This window comes from Lagenorhynchus albirostris, chromosome 3 (assembly GCF_949774975.1).
Source record: "Lagenorhynchus albirostris chromosome 3, mLagAlb1.1, whole genome shotgun sequence".
NCBI lineage: Eukaryota > Metazoa > Chordata > Mammalia > Artiodactyla > Delphinidae > Lagenorhynchus > Lagenorhynchus albirostris.
Genome location: NC_083097.1, coordinates 113163457 through 113182414, shown reverse-complemented (window position 1 = coordinate 113182414; position 18958 = coordinate 113163457). Strand labels below are relative to the sequence as shown.

Sequence of the window (18958 nt, the reverse complement as noted above, 5' to 3'; positions counted from 1 at the left end):
ATATATAATACCAACAGCTCATGCAGCTCAATATCAAAAAAACAAACCACCCAATCAAAAAAATGGGCAGAAGATCTAAATAGACAGTTCTCCAAAAAAGACACACAGATGGCCAAAAAGCACATGAAAAGATGCTCAACATCACTAATTATAAGAGAAATGCAAATCAAAACTACGATGAGGTATCACCTCACATAGGTCGGAATGGCCATCATCAAAAAGTCTACAAATAATAAATGCTGGAGAGAGTATGGAGAAAAAGGAACCCTCTTGTTGGTGGGAATGTAAACTGATACAGCCACTATGGAGAACAGTATGGAGTTTCCTTAAAAAACTTAAAATAGAACTACTATATGATCCAGCAATCCCAATCCAAAATATATCCAGAGAAAACCATAATTTGAAATGATATATGCACCCAAATGTTCATTGCAGCACTATTTACAATAGCCAAGACATGGAAGCCACCTAAAAGTCCATGAACAGAGGAATGGATAAAGAAGTGTGGTGTATATATATATATATATATATATATATAGAGAGAGAGAGAGAGAGAGAGAGAGAGAGAGAGACACAATGGAATTTTACTCAGCAATAAAAAAGAATGAAATAATGCCACTTGTAGCAACATGGATGGACCTAGAGATTATCATATTAAGTGAAGTAAGTCAGACAGAGAAAGACAAATATCATATAACACTTATATGTGGAATCTAATTTTTAAAAAAGATACAAATGAACTTATCTATGAAAGAGAAGCAGACTTATAGATATCAAAAACAAACTTACGGTTTCCAAAGGGGAAATGTGGAGGGGAGGTATAAATCAGGAGCTTGGGATGAACATACACATACTACTATTTATAAGATAGATGACTGACGGGGACCTACAGTATAGCACAGGGAACTCTACCCTGTGATAACCTATATGAGAAAAGAACCTAAAACAGAATGAATATCTGTATATGTATAACTACATGAATCACTTGGCTATATACCTGAAACTAACACAACACTGTAAATCAACTATAGTCCAATAAAATTAAAATATTAAAAATTTTCTAAATGACAATAAAATATTTTAAAAGCAAAACAAAAAGGTTAATTGACTTGCCGAGAGTCATATTTTACATACAGCCACTGCGTAGAAAGGCCACTTTCGACCTCAGGTCTGTCTGACTCTAAGTCTGTGTGCCTCCCCACCACCTCCTTGTGAATGGGACAGCCCCTGCTTGTGGAGCTCAGACACTGGGAAGGAAGATAGGATAGCAAGCAGCATGGCGAGTGCATGACAGGAGGGCACACGGGATACTGTGGGAGCAGCAACGGGTACAGGGAGGCTGCCCCAGCCTGTGGGGGGCACAGAAGGCTTCCTGAAAGAGATTACACCTGAGCAGAGTCTTGAAGGGTGACTGGGATTGAAGTGAGAGGAGAGTGTTCCAGGCAGATGGGCCAGCATGTTCCAAGAGGGAGGGTGGCACCTTCAATGTATTAGGATTAATGTAAAGACAAGGGCAGGAATGGCAAGGGATGAGGTTAGAGGCCTCTGAAGATGCCTAACTGGTTTCTCTTCCAGAGCAGATCCTGTTTCCCAGTGAGTAACCCAGATCGTTTTCTTTTAGCCAGGGACAAGTGGTGGCCTTCAGACCCTCAGATCATATCGGAAGGGCTGTATGCGATAGCTGTCGTGCTGAGCTTCTCTCGAATCGCGTACATCCTGCCAGCCAATGAGAGCTTTGGGCCCCTGCAGATCTCCCTGGGGAGAACTGTGAAAGATATCTTCAAGTTCATGGTCATTTTCATCATGGTATTTGTGGCCTTCATGATTGGGATGTTCAATCTGTACTCCTACTACCGAGGTGCAAAGTACAACCCAGCGTTTACAACGTGAGTACCCCTTTGCTCTCTCCTGAGGGGCTCTGCGGGCTTCCCAGGGATCCTTGGCAGCCTCTTGCAAGTGTCTCCTCACAGAGACTCGGGTTTCCTTGGCATTTCTAAAGCTTAAAGGCAACTTTATTCAAGGGTGGTTTCGAGTTCAGGTTCTGGAGTTGGAAAACCAGAAGAGCTGGGTTTAATCCTCACTTTGCCACTTACATGCTGTGTGGCCATGAGCATGTTCCTTAACTTCTCTGAGTCTTAGTTTCCTCATCTTTAAAATGAGGCAACTAATAATACGTGCTTAATAGGGACAGTGTGAGGATTCAATGAGCTGATTTAGCTGCCACAGAGTAAATTAAATAAATGGAAGGAATTATTACTGTTATGATTGTCTTAGCTATGTTACCTAGAAAACAAAGCCCTGGGCAGGTGTTGCATGCCAATATTTCACTGGAGAGAGGGAGCTGTAATCCAAATGAAATAAGATCAAAGGAAAAAAGGAAATGGCGTGTGTGGGGGGAGGGAAAGCACATAGAGGTTGCTGACCTGGCCACCGTCTACCAAGGCATACAACTTGGTCACCACAGACTTCTACGGTGAGACATATAGTACTACGTCTCAGAATAGCCCATCAGGATAGAATTAGATAATTTATCAGCCAGACCTTCTCCATCGGCTGCCTTTTGTCTTTCATTACTCAGATTCACTCCACAGAACGTTAGTGTACCTACACTTCTAGGTCCGCCCCCGGGGAAGCCATATCTGCACAGCATGGGAGGTAGGTCTGCCTGTGGGCACAGGTCAGCAGCTCTCCGTGCCTGGCTGGGCAAACCAGTGCTGTACACGGGCACCGAGCAAGTCCTGCAGGACCACGTGCCTCAGAAGCAGAAGGGAAGGCCCAGGCGAGGGAGGCTAGAGGCACGCGGTGTGACCGAGTGACAAGGCACTGTCAGGCCGACTGACTCCGGGGTCCCGAAGGAGCTGCCGCCTCCCTCACAGGGTGGTGTCGGAGCTCGTTGAGCCTACGTCCACAAAGACCCAGAGCTCCCCCGCTCTGGGGGATGCCAGGGGGTCTCCTGGAGGGCCATCAGGAGCCGTGAGCAGTGGTCTAGTAGAAGGATCTGGCAAATCTGAGTTTACAGTGGCACAGGCATTTCATAGCTAATGACCCTAAGCCAACAAGTCGCCTTGGCAATGCCTAAAATGGGATGCGAAGCTGCGAATAGGATTTGATTGAGCTGAGCCTCCGCGGCCTCACCGGCAAGATGGAAACAAGACTTCCCACCCTTGCGCACAAATACCTTCACACACACACGAAGGGATTCTGGAAAGTGCCTGAAGCTCAGACGCGTTTCCAGTCCAGGTCCTGCCCCAGGCTCACCTGGTCCCAGAACTGCTCCCTGCCTTCATCAGGCTCCGGCCCAGAGTCTCGCGGGAAGGACAGTCAGGTCTCCAGCCACAAGCATGGCAGCTGGAACCCACAGGGCTAAGCACTTGCGGACACTGGTCCCCAAGAACCCCTGAGCGGCCTGGAATTTATTTTCCAGCCAGTGACAGTGGCGGAGCCGTACCGTGCAGGCTCCTTGAGCGGGTCCCACCTTGCAAGGGGCCTCCACTTGACCCTTCTTCCAGAGAAATCACCCTTCAAGGGACGGTCCATGACTCGAAAAACCCAGACCAAGTGCGATGGACCCTGTGCCCCTCAGCTCAGAATCGTGGACAGCGCTGCCCTGCCCGAGGAGAACTGCCCAGAAGGGTGGGCCTCTGATGCTGCTGAAGCACAAAAGCTGTTACTCGCGGAGGCAAAGAAGTAGTTTGTGTTCACAGAGAACAGGTGCCTGGCCAGCGCTGAGAAATGCACCCGAGGGGCGCCTGGCTCTGTGTCTCAGCACACCACACACCCCTGGCTCAGACAGACTAGGTTTCAGTCTGAGCTCTCCTCTTACTGGCTGTGTGACCTTGGGCAAGTGTTTAAGCCCCCTGGGCATTCATGTCCCCAGCTCTGAAGTGAGGATACCAAGATGGCCAGCTTCACAGGATTGTCGTAAGGATGCAAAAGGAAGAAATCAGATTGAATATAGTGCTTGGCATATAATAAGCCTTCAATGAATAATAGTGATCATAATGGAAATGATGAGTAATAAGGAGGAGGGGGCAGGATGAGCTGTAAGAAAGGACACCTGGAGACCGACTGGCTCTATAGGACCTTTCTGGACAGGGACCTAGCCTACCAACTGTCCACCAGATCAGGCCAAGTGCGTGAGTGGATCAGTTGGACTACTTTATAGCACTCCAACACTCAGTGATTAACTGTTGAAGGAATGAAATAAGCTTGAATCACCCCAAAGCAAATTTGCTCTGGATCTGCTAGAGGCAAAGCTAACTGTACACACTCAGTGTGGGATGCATCGTTTATTGATGTCAACATGTCAGTCAATACACAAAGACTCTCACCCTCCGTGGTAAGCCCTGATGTCCCTCCTGTGTTTCCAGTCTAGCACGATGTCTTGTACGTAGCATTGCTCACTAAATGCTTCGTAAACGAGAATGAGGGAATCAACAGGAGAAAGGAAGCCAGATTCGAGGCAGTAGGATAAGCAGTTGACTAGGAATCTGACCATGAGGACCTCTGTCCCATTTCTCCTGCCCTGGGTGTTCTGTGCAATTCCCCTTTGCTCCCCCTACAAGGAGGCTGTACTGTCAGCCCACAGTCCCTCCGAAAGTTGGTAGCGCGACACATGAAAAATGAAAAACGTCATGACTTAAGAGCAGGGCTGTCCAGGCCACAGATCTCAGCTGGACACAGCACAGCCAATCTATAAAGGGAGTCTCTGGGATCAGGAAAAGTCATGGGGAAAGGTAACAGCAGGAGGAAGGGCCAAAGCAATTGGCTTGTCCCATTGCTGGGAACTGAATGGAGCTTTCTAGATGTGAGAAACCCAACCAAAGAGGATTCAGGCTCTCCAGGATGGGCAAGGGAGAGAAAAAGGCGAAAGCAAGCACAGTAAAGAAAGGACAGGATATTTATCGCCTTGGCAACTCCTAAAATGGGATGTGAAGCTGTGAATAGGATTTGATTGAAGAGGAAAACAGTCAACAGAGTGGTGAAGTGGAGAGGAAAGAATGGATTTTTGTAAATGTCATCTCTTACCTTTTGACTGCTCTCTGGAGCGTATCGCCCCCCACCCCCAGCCCCCAGAGATCTTCTCTGATAAGCAAAAAGCCACAGGAGGATAAAGGATGCTCATGCTTGAGGGGGACGCAGAGCTATTCTGAGCGCCAGCAATGTTGATGATGAAGTCCAGTGACTCCCTTGGTGAATGCTTCATAACAGCCCACACCCGGGCCACGCTGCCCAGCTCAGGATCATCCCTTTGGCCCACCCCCAGGGCGCCCTCTGTCTGTGTGTGGAATTTAGAGCTCTAGGGTAAGATGGTCCTCTCAGCTGCTTCTATAGAGTCAGAAGACTCAACGCTCCAGAAAGGAAATCTGGGCTGGAGCACACTGTGGGTACTCTTCCCCTATCTTGGCCCCCCTCACCCCCACCCCAGCCATGTTCAAGGACAGCTTGGGTCCCTAAGGGAGTCCACTTTGAAAGTCAGCTGTTAGGAACCAACAGACAGCTAGCTGTCTCACAAGAGCCCTGTTCACCTAGGGGTGTGGGCCCAGGCCAGCTCACAAAAGCCAGTCCCACCCGAATCCCACTGAGTTATAGTCCTGTCCCAGATGGAAGGGGGGAGACAACCTGGGACAAAAGGAAAGAGAAGAAGAAAGGTTTCTCCACCAGCAACAGACCCACAGCCCTCAGCCAGGCCCTGCCCTAACCTCCAGTGTGTTCCAGTTCCGGAATCACCATACCTCCCTCCCCACCCCCAAATTCCCATCCCGTCCATCTGGCAGACCTCAGTGAGGGGAGGTAGAGGAAAACAGACAGACTGAACTGATTCTGCCCAAGGTATGAATAAACACACAGTATGAACAGTCTTCACTGAGACCAGCGTTTCGCAGGCCACACCGGAATCATCCAGGGAGATGGCTAAACCTGAGTCTTCCCGGACCCCACCCCTAAGAGAGCCTAGTTACCTCCTTTCCAGGTAGGCCTAGAAGTCAGCACAAACAATCCACTGGGGGATTCCGATATAGGTGGTCTTAGGACCACACAGGGAGAAATGCTGACCTGATTCTACCTCATCATTACTCAGATGGGGAGACAGACCACGCTCAGCTCTGCGCACTGAAAAACAAAAAGAGCTTGTTAACCTAAGTGAGTGTGTTATTGATAGGATTTCAAGCTCTGTGCAGTCAGAATACGTAGCCAGATTCCAGCGGAGAGCATGGTCTGCAGTCAAATCCTAGGAGCAGTTAGGAGGCAACTTTCCAGCCTCCTCTCCCTTCAGAACCAAAGGTCTGGTTATGTTTCACAGCTGCTTCAGTGTCGGGGGCTGGCGTGAAGGGAGGAGCAGGAAAAGGGGCACGTGTGCACATGGGTTATTGGGTGGTGAGCTGGGCCTGCCTGCGCGTGACAGATGGGCACCAGCTGGCAGCTCACTGTCTCTAAGTCACTTCTGTTAGAAACTGCAAAATGACCAGAGGTGAGGAGGAGAAGGTGTGCAGACCAGTTTTATGCTCCCAGAGTATAAAATCTAAGTGTCCTGAGACGGGGGTAAGGAAGTGGAGGTGAAATCGCCTGAAAATGCATTTTCTTTCAAAGAGTCTTAAAGTTCTCAATTCCAACTGTTAGAAATTTTGTTCTTATTGGGAACATACCTTTGATTTTTATCATGGAAGTCAGTAGACAAATAGGATTTGCTTTTTGCAGTTTTGTTTTGTAGCCACCTTTGCTGGAATGCACATGTTCCATAGGCAAAGGCTTTCTGCTTAGAGATCATATGGAAACCTTGGGGTCCAGCACTCTAGTTTCAGTGTTGGAAAAACAGAGACAAAAATCCTTGGCTCACTAATGAAATACAGCTGGGTGAGAATGTGTAGGAAAAGGGTGGCCTTCCCTATACTCGGACTGGTGACCATAAGAGGACAGGTACACAAAGAAGAATGGGAGGGGCTGGGGGCAATGAAGGGACCCAGAGCAGGGAAGTGAAGGGCTCTCTAACATAACCCAGGATGGGCTACTGGTCTTCTCTTTGGGTGAACTTGGCCTCCCCCACTTAATTTTGACTGGAGATTAAATGTAGGCCCTGGGCTTCCCTGGTGGCTCAGTGGTTAAGAATCCGCCTGCCAATGCAGGGTACACGGGTTCAAGCCCTGGTCCGGGAAGATCCCACATGCCGCGGAGAAACTAAGCCCGTGCGCCACAACTACTGGGCCTGCACTCTAGAGCCTGCAAGCCACAACTACTGAGCCCGCATGCTACAACTACTGAAGCCCGTGCACCTAGAGCCCGTGCTCCGCAACAAGAGAAGCCACCGCAATGAGAAGCCTGTGCACTGCAACGCTCGTCGCAACTAGAGAAAGCCGGCGTGCAGCAACGAAGACCCTACCCAGCCAAAAATAAATTAAAAAAAAAAAAAATGTAGGCCCTGACCCTCAAAAGATGATCCCAGCCAATCTTTTCTAAAGGCTGTTGTGGAATCAGCTTCATAGCATAGCCGGGTGGAGACATTGCTAATCAAAAAATACCTCTCTTAAGGTTATTCCGTTCCCCAGGGATCATTTTAATGGAAGGAACTTCAGCAGTGCTAGGCAAAATTAGAAGCTTCTATTTTCCATGACAGTCATGGAAAATTTCCATACCCTACAGAGAGACTCATATGCACACCAGGGGCAGAATGCACTGACTCAGCTCCACCCACCTCAGTGGGGCTGCAGGAAAGCCAGTTCCTCCTTCCAGTGAACCTGGAGATGGGCACTGGGGCTGAGGCAGAGGCTCCTTGAGACTCTGCCCACACATACACCACCCCAGGACCACCGCACCACCCTGCTGTTGAACAACTCATGACAGACACATGATCTGCCCTTTCGTTTAATCCACACAACAACGGAATGACATAGATACTACCACCAAGAACCTGAAGCTCCGTGAGATATTGGACTTGCCCAAGACCACAGAGCCAAAAGAGGATTTGAACCCAGATCTGCATGGCTCCAAGCCTGTCGTCCACCTTTTTACCTGAAATTCCCCCACTCCCATACCAGGGCCTATGCTCTAAGGTAGAAGCTGAGTGCCTTTAAAAGTTGCGTCACTTTCCTGTGACACGAAATTCTAAAGAATAGCATACTAAATTCAGATTTTGATTATCATTGAGAACCTGATGACTCTGCATCTCAACTCTCAATAATCAGCCTGTGATTGTCCCCTGGGTAAAGCAGGTTTCTTTTCCAAAGTGTGCTCATTCATTTGACAAACATTATGAAGCAGCAACTCCATGCCAAGTTCTGTTTTGGCCCTGGCGTCATAGAGATTAATAAGACAATCTTCCCATCCCTGAGGAATGCACAGACAAGTAGGGAATTCCAAAAAAAAAGGGGGGGGTGCATCAGTTATTTTACACCATGTGATCATCATCAAAGGGTACTTGGGCAGCACGGTGAGGAGGAAGCACTGAACTCTGCCTGGCAGGGTCAGGGAAGGCTTCATGGAGGGGGTGACCCTAAACGGAGGGTCTTGGAGGAGGGCACTCCAGCCTGTTTAAGGTAAAGGAGAAGGGCATTTTTAAGTGAAGGAGAAAGCAGCTGCCTCATTGCCCAGATGTGGATTTGTTCAGGTGTTTCAATGCCTCATAATACGTGAAAATTTTCTTAACAACAACAAAAGCCGCTTCCAGTGGCAGGGTCTGAGGAAGGGACAACAAACATCATGTCTGGCCACAAAGGTGGCAAGAAGAAGCCCCTAAAGCAGCCCAAGAAACAGACCAAGAAGATGGATGAGATAAGATATTCATGCAGAAACAGAAAGAGGAGCAGAAGAAACTCTAGGAGCTAAAAGCAAAGGCTGAGGGGAAAGCCCCATGGCCAAGGTGCAAGTAAGAAATCTGCCCAAAAGTAAGCTCTTCCTGGGCTTCCCTGGTGGTGCAGTGGTTGAGAATCCGCCTGCCGATGCAGGGGACACGGGTTCATGCCCCGGTCCAGGAAGATCCCACATGCCGCGGAGCGGCTGGGCCCGTGAGCCATGGCCGCTGAGCCTGCGCGTCCGGAGCCTGTGCTCCGCAACGGGAGAGGCCACAACAGTGAGAGGCCCACGTACCGCAAAAAAAAAAAAAAAAAAGAGGAAGCATGGTCGGATCTGCCCTCAGTAAGTGTGCTGTGGCAACGGTGCAAAGGATGGGTTGGAATGGATGGGAGAGGATGGGAGGGGATGCCTGAGCTTGGTGCTGGGGGTTTTACGAGCAGAAGCATAAGAAGTCAGGATTCCTCCCCTCATGGAACTTGCAGACTGGTTGGGAAGACAGGTATTAATCAAATAGTCACAGGAATGAGGGCTCGTTTACAACTGAGCCAATGTTGTGAAGGAAATGCAGCCCCAAAGGGAGCTGATAGATCCATGAAGAGGCTGTGGACAGGGGATGGAGAAGGAGGCTGAGGTTAGAGTGGATGAACCACGGTGACTGCCTGCACGTGGCTGGGGCTGGGGAGGGGGGGAGAAGGAGGACGTTCTCCAGGTTTTGACATCGGTAAGGCCCTAAAAGGATGTGGGGAGGGAATCAAGGAGAGCATGATGGGTAAGAGGGCAAGGTCCCGGTGATTCAGGAAAGATATAGGGGCTTTGACCTTCCCCAGGACCCATACCCAGCAGAGCTGAAGTCAAACACTCAGATCTACCTCCCAAAAGCATGGCTGAAGTGGTCCATATCCTAAAGGACTGCAGGAGCAGTGGGGCCTTAAAGAGGGCCCATCCTCAGCACCAAGGGACAAGCAGAGACTTGCTGAAGGGGTGAATGGGGCCCTTAAGCTAAAAATGCCATGTTGTGTTTTACAAACAGAAGAGCCTGAGACTACCCTGGCCCAAGGAAGGGAAAAAAGGGAGATGGTCAGGCGAGCCATACAGGCCCAGAAACATCCAGAAGGGAGTGATGAGACAGAGGGGCCTTCTGACAGCAAAGGGCCACAGCCCCAACAAGGATTCACCTGCAGAGGAGGTCCCACTAGGGCAGCCAAGGCTGGATTATACTGTCTGCCCTCATAAAACTCATTATAACCAATGGCCAGTTAAGAGAAATCAGCACAGCATCATGGGACCGTGGCCTCTGCATGCTGAATGTGTGTGCAGGTGCGAATGTGGAATGCAGTCAGCCTCCTGGGCTTTAACGAGGAGAGATTTTCCCAGGATCCTGGGCCCGTGTTGAAATATGGGCATCCCTGATACAGAAGCATGATCATCATACTTTATCATATTTGAAAGTTATAATCTCACCTTTCATCTTATGAATTCAAGTTAGGCATAAGGGTTTGGGGGGAATGAGAGAACTCTTTATGCCCATTTTCATGTGGAGAAACTAGCACAGAGAGGTCTGAGACTTGATGGAGGAGATGGCAGTGGTCAATGCTGTGGCCCAGGTCAGGCTCATACAGGCTGGGCATCTGGAAATGACCTTTATGTGTCAAAAAGATAGTTTGAGTCTAATGTAATTTCTTATCTTCACATAATTCTCCAATAAGTGATAAAAATATAGATCTTTCCCTGAGCTACTTTAGAATGATTGTACCTATTACAGCAGACATTCTACTATCATATAATGTTTATTTATACCTTCTCCTCATGTTTATTCATGACATGAATTTTAAAAGCCTGGTACCTTTGCGCTTCCGGAACGGGCTGAAAGCCCACAAAGTTTTGAGGAAAAAGACCTGATGGTCCATAGAAAATGTGCCCTTTTGGATGAGGCCTTCACAGCATATTTGCAGGCACTCCCCTCTATCTTATCCTTAAGGGACTCAAGTCCTCTATCTTATTCTAAGACTGAGTGTAGCATCTTCAACGGGGAAATTCTGACCTTTTATTCACTAAAATTCAATTCTAGGATGGGAATAAGGTTTAAACTGTCATTCTTCAAAGTGACAGGGACAGGAAACTGGACTGTCCAGGGTTCGCTCTAGAATATTAGCAGAAAAACAGCTGTTAAGTGGGTCTGAGGCAAGCTAAGACCACATCACCCCGTGCCTCAGTTTCCCAGCTTCAATCATTCATTGAAAAAAGATGTTTCCTGAGCCCCCACTGTGAGCCACACATTGTTCTGGGCACTGATGGCGGAGCCGTGAGCCAGTTGTGATCTTGTGGAGGTCACAATGCTCTGCGAATGGGAAAAGAGGCAAAATAATAACAATGATGATGATGATAAACAAATAGACAAATAAGAACATCTTAGGTTAAGTGCTGACAGCTAGGAAGGAAATAAAAGTGTCATGCAAAAGAATAATTAGAAAGGGACCTCCTTCAGACATGGTCGGAGAAGGTTGACCTGACCATGTGACAATTAAGTTTAAAGTCAGGGGCACAGCACCCCGAGTGAGGGGCGAGCCAGAGTGAGGTCAGGGGAGCCTTGGCTGGGTGACTAGGTTTGACTGTTAGCCTATGGAAAGCTGCTAAATGACAGAGGCAGGATCTGATTCATATTTTTAAAGGATTATTCTGAGAATTGATTGTAGGGTATAAGAGTCTTTCAGGCACTGTGCCAGGCAGTGTTTTAGGCACCCCTCACAAACATTCTGTTAACTTATTTACAACAACCCTGTGAAGTAGAGATTATTGTTTTCCCATTCCGCAGCTAGAAAAAAAGAGGCACAGCGAGACAAAGTTATTTAGCAAAAAGCTCACAGTTAAACCCAGAACCTGTACTCTGCTTTACAACAGCCTCACCTCAACACTGGGATCAGGAACAGGGAATCAGAATATGCAACGGGGACTCATTCATTCAAAGAACAATGAATTTATTTAGCACCTTCAGTGTGCCAGGTTCGGCACTAGGTTTGGGGTTTCAAGGGGGAAGAAAACATAGCTCTGCCCTCAAGGAGCAACCGGGCTATCAGGGGGAGAGTTGGACCCTCAGTATGAATAAATCCGGGCTTTGTGCATCCCAGTTCCTTGGCCCTGATGCTGGGGCCAGACTCTTCTACTTCTGGACCGTCTAAATCACGCCTCATTTAGGGCCCAGGATAAACCAAGAGGTGATTCAGAGGACCATGGTGGGGGTGAGGTCCAGACTTCCTCAGGCATTGGACACTCTTGCCCTGACTGCCCTCAAGGCCGGTCCAACTGCTCTCAGTCTCCAGGTCTGGGCATTAGAGAAGCACAGCCCTGGTGCGGAGGTCTTTCTAGATTCCAAACACCTTCTAGCAGTCCCCACTGGGATGGCAAGTGAGCATTGCTTCTGCTTCAGCAGAACTCTAGCTCAAGGCCAGCTATTGTCTTCGAACTTGAGAAGACAGCCTTTCAGGAGCTGATTCCTCCTGCTTAATTTGAGGGTGCTACTTGCAGATTTGGGTAGGTAACCCCGAACTGAACTGTTTGGGGTGGGGGGCAGAGTTCCATGACACTGAGGGGAGGGCCTCATGGCACCCCGAAGCAGCAGCAATTTCCATAACAATTGCCCCAAACCCTCACCTTGTTAATCCATTTGTTCTCTGAGGCCCATACACAACTGCCTCTTCAGACAACCTGTTATTAAAGTGCTGTTATCCAGGCGAGACAGACCTGGTAGAGAACGGATTACCTCGCTCCTGCCTTCTGCATGATAAGTCAGCCCCAACCTTCCCACACACACACACACCCCCCACCGGGTAAGAGGAGGGTGAATCACAGGTCTATTCAATATCACTCTCAGGAACTTTTCCCCTTTGACTTCATTAGGAGCAGTTCTTAGGCTAGGGTGGCCTATTGATGAAACCTCAGCCCCTTCCACTGCAAGCCAGAAGTCAAACAATCAAAGACAGCACAGGCTGGAGAAATCAGAAAGAGGATTTGCATGAAATCAAGGGTTGGTGATGATCCTTGCAGATAGGAAGGAAAACGGGCCTTGTTCAGAAAAGTCAGTATGCAGCTGAATTGTTAACTCCATTCAGCCCTATGTGGAGGCACCTGAAGGTTGATGGGGTTGTACGTGTTCCTGGGTAGGGCAAGGCGACCAGAGCATCCTTGCCCACAGCCTTATAGCACTGGCTCACACCAGCGGGCTTGCTTTAGACTGGGACCTCCACAGAGATAAACAAGTTCTGTGCCCCCTGCATCCTGCTCTGTATGGTGCCTGGCACATAGCTGGAGTTCAGTGAATGTCTGGCAAATAAACACATGAATAAAAATAATAGGTACCATTTATTGGACTCTTACTCTACACTTTAAATGGGTTGCTCCATTTAATCTTCACAGCAACTTAATAATAAGGTACTATGATCCCTTTCATAGACAAGCAGACTGAGGCTCAAGCAGGTTTTGTAACATGCCCAAGCTCATACAGCCGGTACATGATGGGGCTGGGATTTGAACCAGGTATGCACCTTTGCTTCCTTACTCCTCCGGCTATCTCTGTGAAGATTCCTGTGACTGACGCAATTGGAGGAATCTGTGGCAAACTTGGCAGAGAGCCAGAGTGGGTGGGAGGAGGATATGGAACGAGCAGCCACCATCTCTATCAGTAAAGAACCTCAAATTTAGCCTAGAGACCAGCTATCTGACAATGGGGACTTTTTGTGAGACAAGTGGCTTCATGGTGAATATCATCTACGTCAACTGCAAGATACTTTCTTCTTGAAAGACAGTCCCAGACCTCTTCAGTGACTGGTCTTCTGCACCATGCCCTGTATCCCATAGCTCCTGAAAATTATGGGCGATGGCTGGAACATGACTCAGAGAGTATCATTACTTCACAAGACATTGGGGCTCACTCCAGTGCCCAAGCTCTTGGGATGAGGAATGTACTACTCACTCCTCTCCAAGGCCAGCCTTCTCTCTAAGCATATATTATTATAGGTTTCCAAGGTCAACATAACACAACGCAGTGAGGACACGTTTCACTTATTTCCCACTACATATTAAACCAGAAGACACCACCAACCTGACCTATCAAGTTACTTGTGGAGCTCTTGTAACCACAAAAATCATCAAGTTTTCCTGAAAGATTTTGTCTTCCTTTTATTTTTCCACAAGGATGTCTATCATTTCATATTGATTTATAAGAGCTCTTTATGTAAGAAAGACATCATCCATTGTCATATGTGTTGCAAATACAAATCCTTTCCTCAGTCTTTTGCCTTATATGTTTACTTAATATGTTTTCAATATCTACAAGTAAAGTTTTACGTGAGCATATCTTTCAAACTTTCCCTCTGTAGTTTTGAAACGTCTCCCAGGCCAAGATTATATAACTACTAATATTTTACTCTGGCTTTGACTATGTAGTTTTTAAACATTAAATGCTTCAATTCCATTTAGAATTTATTTAGTTAGATGGTTTGAGCTATGGATAAAATAGTGTATTGCTTACCACTTAGCCCAGCTAACTGGACATAAACTCAGCCCATAATGTCCCCTCTGAGAAACAACAACAGCAAAAATAGTGTATTCAGTTAGTCCACTGAAAGTTCATGTGACGGGGCGTGAGTACAAATGAAAGTCCCAAGAGACCCCAAAAGTGAATCTAGCCATTGTGGATGATCCAAGACAATGAACCCAGCTTTTCCTTAAAGGAAGTCTTTGTTACTGCAACTCATTTTGCCCCATGATAAGAGGAAGCAAGGGCTATAGACACTCCCTAAAGAACTTAGAAGAGTTTGTTAAAAAGGCATAGTTTGGCTAAGATCCCCTCCTGCCCAGCCTGATGCAGAGGATTACTGCTTTGGAGGGGGGTTACTTCCACTCAGGCAATCCCAGTGAGTCTGGGCCACTTGTAATTAGATTCTCTTGGAGGTCATGACCAAAGACTAGTCCAGAGGTGAGTCCTGAAGCTATAGAATAGAAATGAAACAGGTGTGAAGACTGTCTGACACCCAGACAACAAACTGAACAGATGAGCATTCCAAGCCTTGGGAGTGGAGGTGGGGTGTTAGAGGAGGGGCAAAGGCATAGGTTTAGGGATCTGTAAATATTCTTCTTTTACTGGAACACATACTGCTTAGTGGGCTGGCTCTGTCCCCTCCAGATTATTAACACAGAATGCCTGAGGGAAGGCACCAGGGATAAATCAGAGCTTAGTAACAAAATTCACAGCAAGAAGCAAATGAGAACAAAACGCATGCCGAATCTAGGCCATTTTCCCTCATCAAAATGCAGAAGGTTTTCCCTGGATGCGTTCTAGAATTGCTTAGAATTGCTTGCTTCATTTATGTCAGCCAAAGGTTTGTGGGGTTCTCCAAGTTAAGAAAGGGAAAATGAATTTCTGTTAAATGTCCCTCAGTTGGATGTATCATCCACTTCTTAAGTTGTTCCTGGTAAGTACATTATCCTGCACCAGTACCTGTTTGCCCAGCCCCTCCCTTGGACAGCGTGTCCTCTGGTTTTCACCTGACCCTGCTAGGAAGGGACCAAGTGTCAGAGAAATCATGTCCTGCCATCTCCTTTCAGTTTTGATTTGGGGCTCATTCAGTGGTTTTAGATTCTCTCTGCCACTGTCCCCTTCCACTAGGGTGATAGATGAAAGATTGCTTCTTAATGGAAGGCAATACCTGCAGTGAATCATGCCCACACACGGAACGGCATCTTTTTCACACAAAATAGACGCTGCATCTCAAGTGAGGAAACAGTTTTGCGCCTTTCTCAGAATAGCATCAGGATCTGGAGCTCTAAAATCATAGCTCGATACCCAGTCTTTATTGCTAAATCCCTAACTAAATTCCTTCTTACTAAAACTAAGATAAATTAAATAGTCCAAACTCACAGATTTAAAAGAAAACAAAAACAAATAATGACAACAAAAACTCAGTTCAGTGTTCAGTTTTCAGACTCTGAGATGCACAGGGAATGAGCAAACAGCTGGCTAGACACACACACACACACACGTACACGCACACACTCACACACACATACACACACACATACTCTCTCACACACAGGAGAGCTGAAAATTCATGCAAGTCAGTGTTGGACTTTTAGCCAAAGTGACAAGTACTAGTATTTTTGTACATCTTGTCAAATAAATACCAATCCTTAAAAAACGCTGATTTTTTTTTCCCGAGATCTAGCTAATCCTGGCCATTTGTGGTAAGTGCTAAAAATCTGAAATGTTAAAGAGAAAAAAGAAAGTGCTTTCTCATAATAGGACCCAAACTCTGGATGCAAACTAAAAGACCTGCACTTAACCATTCAGATATTATCACACACAGGCATGTTCTAAACCACCCAACCAAAATCCAGCTTTCTAATTGAATTCTGTGTCACAAACCTGATATAGGGTCAGAGCCACAAAGTATAGACTGTGAGACGTGCTTGGGCCTTACTCTTAAAACCAGTGTATTTGGTGACTTGATAATCTCAAGTGTCAAAGAGCAGTGTCCTAAAAGCCAGCTCTTCCCTGGGCAGCCCTTACAGTACATGCAGTGTCTACCTTGAGTGAGCTGCAGGGTGAGGTTTGGGCAGTTACCTGGTGAATTTGATCAACATGGACACATCAGACTCATCACTCTCATTCCTGAAAATTCATCCCCAGTTTAGAGCACCCGATATATGTGGCTGGCCTCACTACCCAGAGCCAGGATGGTGGTAAAGCATAGTGGTTAGAAGGACCTGCTTTTGAAAACCTCTGACATGCCTGGATTTGCACCCACCTGCCAGCTGAGCGCTCCTGGGAAAGGCATGGAAGGCTCTGAGCGTCAGTACTTCCAGCTGTCAAATGGAGGGAATAAGCCAGCCCACCACAGAGGTGGTCACAGGGCTTAAGCGCGCTGTCCTGTGTCAAATGCCCAGCAAGCCCCAGTCGCCAATGATGCTGGCTCCATTAGCGAACACCATCCTCTTCCCTCTCCTGTGGGGCTGCGTAGTCTGAGAAGAGACACTCAAGAGACTACTGAAGGAAGAGTGTGCTTTCTGAAGCTAATAACCTACAAGGACAAACATTTGCCCTGGTGGTTAATTTTAAATGTTTAAGTAATTGCAACAAGATAAAAACTGATGCTGCAGCCAAGGGTCCCAATAAAAGGGTTGAATGGAAAAGAAAGAGTCTACCCTTTACCATGTTCTTTCAAAGTCTTCTTAGAAACCTGAATATCTCATGACTTCAGAGTACAGATACCAGCTAGCAGCCCCAGCCCTACTCCAGGGTAACCACGGATGTCTGGGTAGTGGCAACTCTCCTGTGAGAAGTGTCAGCAGATGCAAACCTCCTGAGAGGACTGTCTGTTTCCTTGCAGGGTTGAAGAAAGCTTCAAAACCTTATTTTGGTCCATCTTTGGCTTGTCTGAAGTGATCTCGGTGGTGCTGAAATATGACCACAAATTCATCGAGAACATTGGCTATGTTCTCTACGGTGTTTATAATGTCACCATGGTGGTCGTGCTGCTCAACATGCTAATAGCCATGATCAACAACTCGTATCAGGAAATTGAGGTAAGACCAGTTAATTGAAAATGCTCTCTCTCCCTCGGTTTAATTTGCATCACTGTTTTCAGCAATGGGGTAATGATGTCAGAAGCTCATGTGTTATTAAATGTGAAGCCAGAACAGCAAACAACAGACATTTTCCTTGGATGGCTCCAAGAAGCACTTCCAGTTAACCTGCCATGACACACGGCAGGCACCATGCATGCAATGGCCCAATGAGGGCAGAAAGAAACAGGGTCACGAATCTTTCCTCTTTTACATGTGTCCCCTCAGGACAGCATGCAGGTGACCCATGGCAAATGGGAATGACTGTTTCTTCCACCCTACATTCACTTCTGCCTCTCCCGAGTTATTTATTAAGTACCTACTTAATAAAGCCAAGCCCGTGCTAGGCACTGGCGATACAGAGATAACCAAGACATGATCTCTGCCCTTGAAGAGATTCTCACTCAGTCCAGTGAGAGAAAACAGATACATCAATCAACAAATTACAGTGCAGTGGGGCCAGTGCACCCAGAGAAGTCCTAGAAGGTGTAGGAGGTGCAGAATAGAGAGAGTGCATGACGATGGGGGCGCCGAGGCTTGCAGAGGTGATACTTGAAGGCCGTTCAAAGCCTTGTTTTGCTAGACAGACAAAGGAGTCAAGACAGTATATCAGGAGGCAATTTACCAAAATCTAAAATGCACAAACCGTGAACTATTGATTACAGCCTTGTTTGGAACAGCAAGAAATGAAAAACAAACTACATGAGCATTACTAGGAATCTAGTTAAATAGATTATGATGGATCTGAACAGTGGGAAACTGTGCAGCTTTTAAAAAGGATGAGGACTTTCTCTATCTTCTGATGTGGAAAGACCTCCAATTATAATGGTAAGTAGAGAAAAGGCAAGTTGCAGAACAATGTATATATTGTACTCTATGTAGAGAGGAAGAAAAAGGAACACGTATTCCTTTTTGATCACATAATCATTTGAAAAAGAAAACTAACCTGGAAGGGTGCACAAGAAGGGCACAGCAAGGGGCGCCTGTTGAGAGGTAGGGGTTAGAGGTCATGGTGGGTTTACAGGCTTTCTCTTTATACGCTCTGATGCTTAGAAATCATGTCATTGTTCTACCTATTAAAAGTCAAATAAATAAATGCAACATTAAAACAAAATAAAATGCACTGACCCTTTGACTCAGCAAATCCGTGCAGACATATGATTTTACATAGATGTTCATTACAAGAAAAACTTGGAAATAGTCCATCAATATAGGAATATTTAAATAAACTGATATAGCACAGACTTTAAAATACTGTTTATAAACATTGAGAAAGACCTTTCTGTGCTGACAGAGCAAATCTCTATGATATTGTTAAGTGAAAAAATGCAAGCTGTAGAAAAATATCCATAGGCAAGTCTCATGTACGTAATAATACAAATGTGCAGACACAGAAAGCAAAGGTAGAAATAGGGTATCCTCTGGGGAGGGGAGTGAAACAAGAAAGGAGATTTGAAAGGACTTTTGCGTTTGCTTGGTATACCTCTGTACTTAAGTCTTTTATAAGAAACAATTATCTGTGTATAGAAAAAAATTAAGACTTCCATGTATTTGTTTG

General features: G+C 46.6%; 1 protein-coding gene across 5 annotated transcripts in view; it reads left to right on the top strand.

The window, feature by feature from the left end:
* The window catches only part of TRPC7 (transient receptor potential cation channel subfamily C member 7), a 122684-nt gene that overhangs the window by 89944 nt on the left and 13782 nt on the right, over nt 1-18958 (top strand). For all 5 annotated transcript variants that reach the window (XM_060146265.1, XM_060146269.1, XM_060146268.1 and 2 more), the window contains 2 exons: nt 1622-1886; nt 17166-17361. In XM_060146265.1, the coding sequence (XP_060002248.1) occupies nt 1622-1886; nt 17166-17361 (461 nt within the window). The remainder of the gene's footprint in view (nt 1-1621; nt 1887-17165; nt 17362-18958) is intronic.